Source organism: Monopterus albus, unplaced genomic scaffold (assembly GCF_001952655.1).
Source record: "Monopterus albus unplaced genomic scaffold, M_albus_1.0 scaffold255.1, whole genome shotgun sequence".
NCBI classification, from domain to species: Eukaryota; Metazoa; Chordata; class Actinopteri; order Synbranchiformes; family Synbranchidae; genus Monopterus; species Monopterus albus.
Window position 1 is genome coordinate 7,457 of NW_018128135.1, and position 10,086 is coordinate 17,542.

Here is a 10,086-nt window from a genome sequence, read left to right on the forward strand (position 1 = left end):
TGACGACAGGCTGCCACACAACAGGGCTAGTCAAGCCCCCAGGAGCAATTTGGGGTTCAGTGTCTTGCTCAAGAACACTTAGGCATGTGGGGAGACCAGGAGTCAAACCACCAACTTGCAGGTCAGGAGATGACTGCCCTACCTTGTGAACCACAGCCACCCCCAAGAGGCAGGACCAGCAAATGTTTGACATTTTTGCTTTACAATTTCCTAAAAAAAAAATTCAATTAAAGACAGACACAGTCAGTGATTAGCTGAGACAACAGGGAGTTCCACTCAGTTGCAGCTGCCAAAAGGCCAGCCCAGCTCCCTTAGAAAACTATGCTTCCCATAATGCACCGTGCCAAACATTTCCAGCTGAAGATGTGAGTGGCCTGAACGCCAACCAATCAGGGCCTGAGTTGTCTGAGGAACCGGAGGGGAGGGGCCAACCTGGAGGAGAAAAAGTGTCTAGTTTGTTAAATAGATAGATAGATAGATAGATAGATAGATAGATAGATATCATACATGAATATGTTTTTCTGTAGGAGTTGCAGGTGGTGCAGCCAGGTGATGTGGAAGCTCCACCCTGACTGCTCTCTTCAGCTCTGCACTGTCCCTCTCATACTGAAATACAAACAAGACAGGAGGTTCAGCATTAGAGGGCAGTGTGTGACTGTGGCTTAAACTGGGATTGTATGTACTGTTCTTCTCTTACAGTCATCACTGAAGGATTCAGGAAAGGCCAGTGGTAGAAAGTAACTAAGTATTATTACTCAAATACTGTTCTTGAATTCAGTTCTGGCATAACTGTACTTCAATGAGTGTTTTACTTTATGCTTACATTCTATTATAATTCAGATAGAAAAACTGTGCTTTTAACAAAGCTATATTTATTTGTCTGCTGAAGTTACTAGATAGCCCACTTTTCAGATGGAGATTTAAAAACCTGTAAAGAAGATTTAAATGCATTGCATTATTATACTGTAAGTGAATCCACCCAACAGTATATAAAATGAGCAAAATTAGCTTTAACACAGGTATTTACAATGTTCAAATATAGTTTAAATATCATGGCATCAATAATAGTAATCATTTTGAATTATAATATATGCTGTCTGGCTCAATTTGTGTGTGAATATCTGTTTGTGTAAATATATATACCTCCTTGTAGACCTCGGTCAGGAAGCCCCACTTGTTGGGCCAGACTGTGGCCAAATGTTTCTCAGCTTTTACATGTGCTTTCCTACACACACATACACACAGTTTAAAACTTGAATCATGGCATCCTGCTTCACAGAGCATGGAAACCAAACTGACACTTCCACCACTTTCATAATATTTTTGAAGCCTCCTCTTTATATCTCCTTCATTTAAACCCACAGAAACCTGAAGGCCAGCAAGACTCATGGCAGCTACACTTAATTGCTAACAAAATAATAAATAACTTGTTTTTGCAAAAACTAGGCCATCTTCAAATTTGAAATAAAAATGGGCAGAAAAACTCCAAAGAAAGACTGAAAACATGCATGAAGCACACAGAGCTTTCCCCTAGGGCAGCATATTACTGCAACCATGACAAATATATTATAATGCAAACATTTTCTCAACATAAAGAAATCCTTCACACATTATAACATATGATAACAATCCCCTAACCAATATTAAGTGAGAACACCTTTTCAAATGTTCAACATTTTTCACAAATAGTGACTGAAATAAACACCACTGAACATCTATCAGAAGGTTTACCAGATTTCATCTTGATGTACAAAGTTGATGGGTTCAGATGTTCGCTTTGAATCCGCCATCTGTCCTGACTGGTGTGTGTGTGTGTGTGTGTGTGTGTCACTGTGGTTTCTTACTCTCTGTACGGCTATTGTTTCACAAGTGTGTAAGTCACACAGACCTGTTTACTGTCACCATGGAGACAGAGTTCCCTGACACACATATCTCTTCCTTTGGTGGAGATATGTGGGTAACCATGGTGATGGCGAGATGGCACCACTGGAACCACAGCTTTGTGTTTTAGTGTTGTCTGTTGCTTTGGTTGCAAAATATTTCAACACCTGTTGAATGGATTTCAGTGAAATTTGGTAGAATAACCTGATGACTCTCCACTTAGGGCTGCCAGCAGGCCAAAGTTTTCATCATCCAACAAGTTATCACCAGACTAGAAGTTTTGTATGATTAGACCTCGACCCTCAGTGACATTGATGATCTCCAGACATTTCATCTGCCTCCACCAGAAATGTCTCAACAACTACTACTGAACAGATTGTCATGAAACTTGGTACAAACTGTCATGTTTGCCTCAGGATGAATTTAAATAACTGTGGTTCATTAACATGGTCCACGCTTCCATTTGATTTGTGATCAAATACCTGCAAAACTAATGCCATTTGTCTTCACTTATATTTTGTGCTTAGTGCTAATTAGCAACTGTCATCATGCTAACATGTTAAACTGGAGAACATAGTTAATATTATCCATGGATGTATTAAAGAGAACTGGATACTATGGCAAACATTGTTCCCATTGTTCCCAAATTTTGTCATGTGGCCCACGGTTCTACTGCTCACAAATGGTAAATCAGCAGCCAAAGTCACTCAATCTGAAATCTGGGTGTTAATTTGAAAGTAGCGATCCTCTTTTTCTCCTCTAAATGATTCACTGACAATGAAGAAGTCCTGGCTTTAACTGTATTTGTATAGTTGGGTTTTTAGGATTTCAAAGAAGAAGTCAGTTTTTCTGTTTTTTCTAAAGTGGAAGTCAGTATTCATGTTTTGGATTTTTGATATGACTGAAAGTATCGTGGCTGGTCGGAGGGTGTAACAAACATATACTGTAAACACACACAGCTGAGAAAATAACACTGAAAATGCTTAATATGCCAACATTTTTTAAAATTTTGATTTTGACAGGATCTTTTTAAAAGGTTTGTCTACACACATCAAAAAAAGCTTGCTTTTGAGTTTCCATTACAGCACAAATGTTCCTGCAGACATACAACAAATACTGAGTAAAGTACATAAGCCCATGAGTTATTGTGTCATTTTGATTGTGGGGAGACAGTCTGATCATTAAACCTGGTGCTACTACGGTACACCACCCAGTATTACTACTCGAACCAGTTCTGTCACTTTTGCTAGTACAACTATTCATACTTCCAACTGTAACTCAGTACTTTTCCTTTAAAGTGTAATGGTTGCTGTCTTTGCTTACAGATTCCTTATACAGTGACTGACACACACACACACACACACACACACACACACACACACTGATCTTTCGCCATGAGGGTGAGCCCCTGTCTGTCAGCCAATAAAAAAAGGAGGCCATGCAGGTGCTGCTCACGTCACATGGCAGCCTGACAATGTTGAACCTTGAACTTACTACGTCTAGTGTAGGCCACAGGTCACCAGAAGCTGCTGCAACAGGACAGGAGGTTGCCACACCAAGGAGACACAGAGTACAATGTGTGACATTGAAGCTGTGTACATTTAATTACATTTAAGTAAAATCTTGCAGTTTTGTTTTGCAATTTTACAATTGCAACAGGTTGCTGGAAAATTTGTAGTTTTTGACTAAAAACAGGAGAGAGAGTGGGAGAAAGAGAGAGAGAGAGAGAGAGAGAGAGAAAGAGAGAGAGAGAGTGGGAGAAAGAGAGAGAGAGAGAGAGAGAGATATCCAAACTGGTCCAGAACTGTGCAGTCACACAGACATGATCGCTCTGTATGGAGACAATAGCAGTGAGAACAAAGCTGTGACCCAGTTGCCAGCTCTCCAGGTGCAGCTGGGGGGCAGAGGGAACCTACTGCATAAAGACAGTGTTAGATTCCACTACTGATTAATGATTCACAGGCAGCCGGTGACACAATGGTTCTCAGATCTGCACGTTCATGCAAACAACCCAGAGTACGAGCCTCCCTGCACTCCTCCTCCTCCTCCAGTTCCCTCCTCTTCTGGGACATCCCAGGGTATAAAATGAACAAACCCTGTTGAAAAGAAACAACAAACCAAGAGAGAGAAAGATTCTTCAACTCTCAACAGAGGCATCTCAGCTGATGAGGCCAAGCTAAAGGTTCTCTGCTCCAAACAAACTGCAAAACACAAGGTAATGTGATGCTCTTCCTTTTCATTGGGGCTTGTGTGTAACGTGAGGGGGGATATTGTCACTGCAGTGAGACAGGGATGCTGCTGTGTTACCCGCTCTGTCTGACCTGGAGCCTGAGGTTTGCTGTAACGTATCTTATGAGGAATAGAATAAATTAAGTGAAATCTAACTGCTCAAAAAGCCATTTAATTAAGGATGTATTTAAAATTGGAAGGTTTGGTTTTTGGAGAAGATTTGTGTACTATGTTGGTTTCCCCCCCTTCTTTTACCTTTCCTCTCCTTCATCATCTCCTCTTTCCTTTGGTCCACCTTTTCTCTCTCCATAACTTTCCAATCACCCTCCTCTTATAACCTTGTTTCCTTTATTGCCCTTTTACCCCTCATCTCCTTTCTTTTCCTTGCCACTATGTTGCTAACTTTTCTCCTCACCCCTAATATGCTAATTTCCTCTTCACTTCTTTCTCACCCTCTTCTAGTTTTTCTCTTCCTTTGTCATTTTTACACTCCATCCTATTCCCATTATTTCCCACCCTCTCCATGCTCACCTCTGTTGTTTCTGCATTTATCCACTCTCTCTCTCTCTCTTCAGACTACACCACCATGCCTCCTGAGCACCAGCCCCAAAACCAGATTAAGCTCAGGATCCTGCAGGGCAACCTTAGTGCCCTCAACCTGGCTGTCAGGGAGTTTGTGGAGGCCAACGTGACTCTATGCCAGCCTGACTCCCTCCATATCTGTGACGGCTCTGACGAGGAGAACCGTGCCATCCTGGCCCAGCTGGAGGAGCAGGGGGTGATCAAGAAGCTGACCAAATATGAAAACTGGTAGGCTGGCTACGGTTTAAGTTCATTTAGAATTGTGACATTTTATTAGAGGTCTGTTTTCCCATTGGAAGATGGGAGTAAGAGCTACAATGAAAAGAGTACAACCAGAGTGAAATGACACAAACGGTCACTGATGACACAGATTGACCAGTCGTGACCAGTCATATTGCATACGTCAGTCATCAGCAGCTGTTTACCAATGAAACAATGGACCTGAAAAGGTCCTGATAAACCAGCTTGTTCACATAGATACCTATGTAAATAACATTGCCTCAGGTGTAAATATACTTTGTTTGTTTTGCATGATTTTAATTGCACAATGGCCACTTGGAAATGAACTTGTTTCCAGATAACATGTTAAATTTATCCCTCTATTTTTGAAAAATTGTGCAATGGCCCCTTAAGCATGAACTTGTTTTCAGTGGAAGCAATAAAGTCATTGCTCTATTTTGAAAAGCAGTCTTATGTCTTCTTGCTCACTCCTCCACCCCTTTCTGCCTCTTCCCTCCCTCCTTCCTTCTTTCCTACCTCCATTCCATCTCTCCTTCCCCCTGCAGTTGGTTGGCCAGGACCGACCCACGGGATGTGGCTCGTGTGGAGAGCAAGACGGTGATTGTGACCCCAGATCAGAAGGACACGGTGCCCACACCACTGGGGGGTGGAGTCAGCCAGCTAGGCCGCTGGATGTCCCCAGAAGAATTCGACAAAGCCATGGTTCAGCGTTTCCCTGGCTGCATGAAAGGTGCCACAGAGAAAGATGTTTGACTCAGTGTAGCCTTAAACTCCTATCAGACACAGATGCACAAACAAAGACAGCTGGAAAACAAAAAAAATAAAAAATTCAGAAAATCCTTCATGTATTATGACTGAAAAACAACGTAAGATCTGGAAGTCTCTCACAATCATCAGTAATTATAAAGCATTATTACTCAGCTGGAAGTTTCTCACAGTCATCAGTAATTATAAAGCATTATTACTGGGCAGATCTTAATAATGTGTGCAATATGGATTTTACAAGCTTCACAGATGATAATGCATGTTTTATCCACTGTGGTGTAGTGCACAATGTCAGTAAAACCTTATAGTAACATTTAAATGTAACCATCTATCCTCAGGTCGCACCATGTATGTCATTCCCTTCAGCATGGGTCCAGTAGGTTCCCCCCTCTCTAAGATTGGAGTGGAGCTGACTGACTCTCCATATGTGGTGGCCAGTATGAGGGTGATGACCCGTATGGGGAAGACTGTCCTGTCTGCCCTGGGAAACGACGAGTTTGTCCGCTGTTTGCACTCTGTCGGCTGTCCTCTGCCACTCAGAAGTACGTTGACAGCATCAGCTTACTCTTCCTTCGTATTCACTCACATAGTATGATGCTGCTACTGCTAGGCATTACAACTCCTAAGTAACATTTTCCTGCCTCCAAACACAGTCCTGTGTCCACTGATTCAAATTCACATATTTAATGACTGTCTTTCAGAGCCCCTGGTGAACAACTGGCCCTGTAACCCTGAGCAGACGCTAATCGCTCAAATCCCAGACCGCAGGCAGATCATTTCATTTGGTAGTGGTTATGGAGGAAACTCTCTGCTGGGAAAGAAATGTTTTGCCCTGCGTATTGCCTCACGTATTGCCAAGGAGGAGGGCTGGCTGGCTGAGCATATGCTGGTAAGGAAGACAATAGAAAAATCATGAAATGTTAATTCATTCATGGATTGATTCCACACATTCATTCAAAACTCATCATGGGTATCTCCCCTGACAATGTACTCACTCTTCACAAACCAAATACTGATTTTGTTCAGATCCTGGGTATCACCAATCCTGCTGGGGAGAAGAAGTACATGGCTGCAGCCTTCCCCAGTGCCTGTGGAAAGACGAATCTGGCCATGCTGAACCCCACGCTGCCAGGCTGGAAGGTCGAGTGTGTGGGAGATGACATTGCCTGGATGAAGTTTGATGACAAAGGTGAGGGAGGAAAGTGTGTAAAGTTCCATTTGACATCAGGAACATAAAAAACATAACAATATTAACAGGAATAAAACAAACTGGTGGGAGACTTCCATCATTTCTAAATGACATTTTCCTCCTCTTTTTTGTTCCCTAGGCAACCTACGTGCCATCAACCCAGAGAACGGCTTTTTTGGTGTTGCGCCCGGCACCTCGGTCAAAACCAACCCCAACGCCATGGCGACCATAGTCAAGAACACCATCTTCACCAATGTTGGAGAGACCAGTGATGGTGGTGTGTACTGGGAGGGAATGGATCAGTCACTGCCTCAGGGAATCACCCTGACCTCCTGGAAAAACAAACCCTGGAGCTCAGAAGATGGTAAGAGAATTGAAATGTTAATTAAAAGCTCAGAAAAAAGAAGACAGACTACAAACTGTGCAGCTAAGGAACATAAACTTGAAGTGTGAGGACAGGAATGTGAGATAAAGCTAGTTCTCTTTCTCTCCCCAGGCGAACCCTGTGCCCATCCCAACTCTCGTTTCTGCACTCCAGCCGGTCAATGCCCCATCATCGATCCACTGTGGGAATCCCCAGAGGGAGTCCCCATTGAGGCCATCATATTCGGAGGGCGCAGGCCAGAAGGTGAGAGGGAACTGAAACCTGGAAACTAGAAGCAAAGTGTATAGAGACAAGTTGTAATGGGATCAAACAAGAGCAGAAGAAGAAAGAAAGGAATGAGAGAAGATGACACTAATCAAACTCCTCTTCTTTTCAGGTGTCCCCCTGGTGTATGAGGCTTTCAGCTGGCAGCATGGCGTGTTTGTCGGAGCAGCCATGAGGTCAGAGGCCACTGCTGCAGCAGAACACAAAGGTTAGTCTATGATCTTTCTGTGTTTTCTGTCAGTCTGACCAGCATTCAGTGGATTAAAAGATTTCCTCAGTCTGAGGATTATGACCTTTCAGTAATAATTATGTGATCTTGCTTGGACATAGAATAGACCTCAGTTTGTTACAGTTTTAATCTAGCAGTCAGTCTTAGCTTTATCCATAAGTGAGCAACCACCACAGAAAGATGCCAACACTGGGTTCTTAAGATTTTTAAAAAGATTGATCAGTTCCTCAGAAAATTGCAAAAAAGTTACTTAGCTATGCTCTGTCTCTTTGTTCCCTCTTCTTTCCTCCAGGCAAAGTAATTATGCATGACCCGTTTGCCATGCGCCCCTTCTTTGGCTACAACTTTGGGCAGTACCTCTCTCACTGGCTCAGCATGGCCAATCACCCTGGTGCCAAGCTCCCCAAGATCTTCCATGTCAACTGGTTCCGCAAGAGCCCCACAGCCGGCTTCCTCTGGCCTGGTTTTGGTGACAACATCCGTGTTCTTGACTGGATGTTCAGGCGTGTGAACGGCGAGGATGGCGCCGTGCCCTCCACCGTGGGCTACCTGCCCTGCCACAACTCCCTGAACCTCCAGGGCCTGCAGTTTCACGTGGACCTGGGAGAGCTGTTCTCCCTGGATCAGAAGTTCTGGCAGAGGGAGGTGGAAGAGGTGAGGAAGTACCTCACTACACAAGTGAATGATGACCTGCCCAAAGAGGTGGCCAGGCAGCTGGAGCTCCTGCAGCAACGAGTGAAACAGATGTGAAGATTAAAAAAGAGGGAAAGAACCATGTTATCAATTCTCAGTGAGCAAGCTGGTAATGTAGACCAGCTTGTTAATATTTGTGGAAGAGAATCATAATCATTTTGAGAAACTGCTGTAAATTCTAGAGCAGAATGCAAATAATTCTACAAGACCTTGTTAGTCATTTACTGGGGGACTCAAATTTGTCATCAGTGATGACCTTATTTCCTTGGCATGGGGTTTTAATGAAAGTAATGCTGTACTTGGTTTATTTACTGGCTAGATATCACCTCCTGTTTGTAGATTATTTTTCAGAAAATGTTTGTTAAAACAATGGTGACGTGAACTCTCAGGAATCTCTCTAAGCCAATTTAAAGAACATTCCTCACCGTGATTGGATATGGCACTAAGAACTAGAATTTTGTTTTATCCATTCATACTGTATGTGTTTGGGTGTTTTAAACTGTTCTTTGCATGTATTGTCATTTGTCTGAACTCTACTATTTAATACTAACTTATTATGAATGTACATCATATTGTCATCGTCATATGGACTCACAGAAAGAATAACTCAGTCCAGGTTGGCTGAGCTCCAGTGCTGTTTGACGCCCCACACATGGGGAAATGTGGGTTTTCTGTCTCTGTCATTATTTGTAGGCTTCATTTATATTTATATTGTGTTGATATCCACTAGTTCTGTTTTACTGTAATCCTAAATCCTCAAAGAGGGAGGCAACAATAAACTTAAGGATTTTTTTTCATTTGTCAAGAATTTTGTTGTTATTCAAACTGTGCTGTCATTAGAGCAACACAGCACAAACCAAACAAAATTTAAACTAAATTTAAAACTATATTAAAGAGCGGATGGCTGCTCATTTCACTCATTACCAGCCATTTAATGTTTCATCTTTGGTACCTCTAGATTTTCTTTGCACCCATCATAACTCTAAGTTGCCTGTAATTATTTCAAAACAATAAATCCCCAAATCACAAGGACAGCCTCCTCCTGAAAATCAGAGGATAGTTCACGAACATGCACAATTCCTGTTGCTGGCCATCAAGCTATAACAACACATAAACAAAAAATTTGGCAAATTAGCTTCATTTTTGACAATTACAATACCTCAAATCCTACCTGATGTGTTGGAGCCAGAATGCAAAACTGATCCATTTTTCAGTTTTGCATTGCATATTGTCACATTTTTGAATCATGATATATTGTTTCACGATGCATTGGTCCACACCTACTTCTAACACATCTTTGACATAAACCAGGTTTTCACTGGAGTCCATCCATCCATTTTCCTCCGCTTATCCGCAACCAGGTCATGGGGGCAGCAGTCTAAGCAAAGATGCCCAGACTTCCCTCTCTCCAGACACTTCCTCCAGCTCCTCCGGGGGAATGCCGCGGCGTTCCCAGGCCAGCCGAGAGACATAGTCCCTCCAGCGTGTCTGGGTCTTCCCCGGGGCCTCCTCCCGGTGGGACATGCCCGGAACACCTCCCTAGGAAGGCGCCCAGGAGGCATCTGAAACAGATGCCCGAGCCACCTCAGCTGGCTCCTCTCGATGTGGAGGAGCAGCAGTTCTACTCTG

General features: G+C 43.0%; 2 protein-coding genes across 3 annotated transcripts; one reads left to right on the forward strand and one right to left on the reverse strand.

Annotated features, from left to right (window-relative positions):
• Positions 1–250: 250 nt before the first annotated feature.
• Positions 251–5,485, reverse strand: LOC109972400 (uncharacterized protein C20orf85). 2 transcript variants are annotated; one of them, XM_020621226.1, is made up of 4 exons: positions 5,449–5,485; positions 1,144–1,225; positions 508–606; positions 251–432 (listed from the first exon to the last, which is right to left on the reverse strand). In XM_020621226.1, the coding sequence occupies exons 1-4, from the start codon at positions 5,457–5,459 to the stop codon at positions 277–279; spliced, it is 348 nt and encodes a 115-aa protein (XP_020476882.1). In that variant the 5' UTR covers positions 5,460–5,485; the 3' UTR covers positions 251–276. The 2 variants fall into 2 exon arrangements, with proteins under 2 accessions (XP_020476882.1, XP_020476881.1); XM_020621225.1 differs by lacking the exon at positions 5,449–5,485 and adding an exon at positions 1,732–1,808.
• On the forward strand, positions 4,470–8,561 carry pck1 (phosphoenolpyruvate carboxykinase 1 (soluble)). The gene is made up of 9 exons (XM_020621224.1): positions 4,470–4,920; positions 5,478–5,662; positions 6,036–6,239; positions 6,399–6,586; positions 6,724–6,886; positions 7,026–7,250; positions 7,383–7,514; positions 7,648–7,743; positions 8,057–8,561. The coding sequence occupies exons 1-9, from the start codon at positions 4,634–4,636 to the stop codon at positions 8,512–8,514; spliced, it is 1,938 nt and encodes a 645-aa protein (XP_020476880.1). The 5' UTR covers positions 4,470–4,633; the 3' UTR covers positions 8,515–8,561.
• The last annotated feature ends 1,525 nt before the right edge of the window (positions 8,562–10,086 follow it).

Excerpts from the sequence above, each read along its gene's own strand:
- LOC109972400 (XM_020621225.1), bottom strand. The coding sequence starts at position 1,790 with ATGGCGGATTCAAAGCGAACATCTGAACCCATCAACTTTGTACATCAA. Across the intron at positions 1,226-1,731 it reads GTACATCAAGATGAAATCTG|GAAAGCACATGTAAAAGCTG; the intron begins GTAAACCTTCTG and ends ATGTGTGTGTAG. Across the intron at positions 433-507 it reads CTACAGAAAAACATATTCAT|GTTGGCCCCTCCCCTCCGGT; the intron begins GTATGATATCTA and ends TTTCTCCTCCAG.
- pck1 (XM_020621224.1), top strand. The coding sequence starts at position 4,634 with ATGCTCACCTCTGTTGTTTCTGCATTTATCCACTCTCTCTCTCTCTCT. Across the intron at positions 7,251-7,382 it reads ACCCTGGAGCTCAGAAGATG|GCGAACCCTGTGCCCATCCC; the intron begins GTAAGAGAATTG and ends TTCTCTCCCCAG. Across the intron at positions 7,515-7,647 it reads CGGAGGGCGCAGGCCAGAAG|GTGTCCCCCTGGTGTATGAG; the intron begins GTGAGAGGGAAC and ends TCTTCTTTTCAG.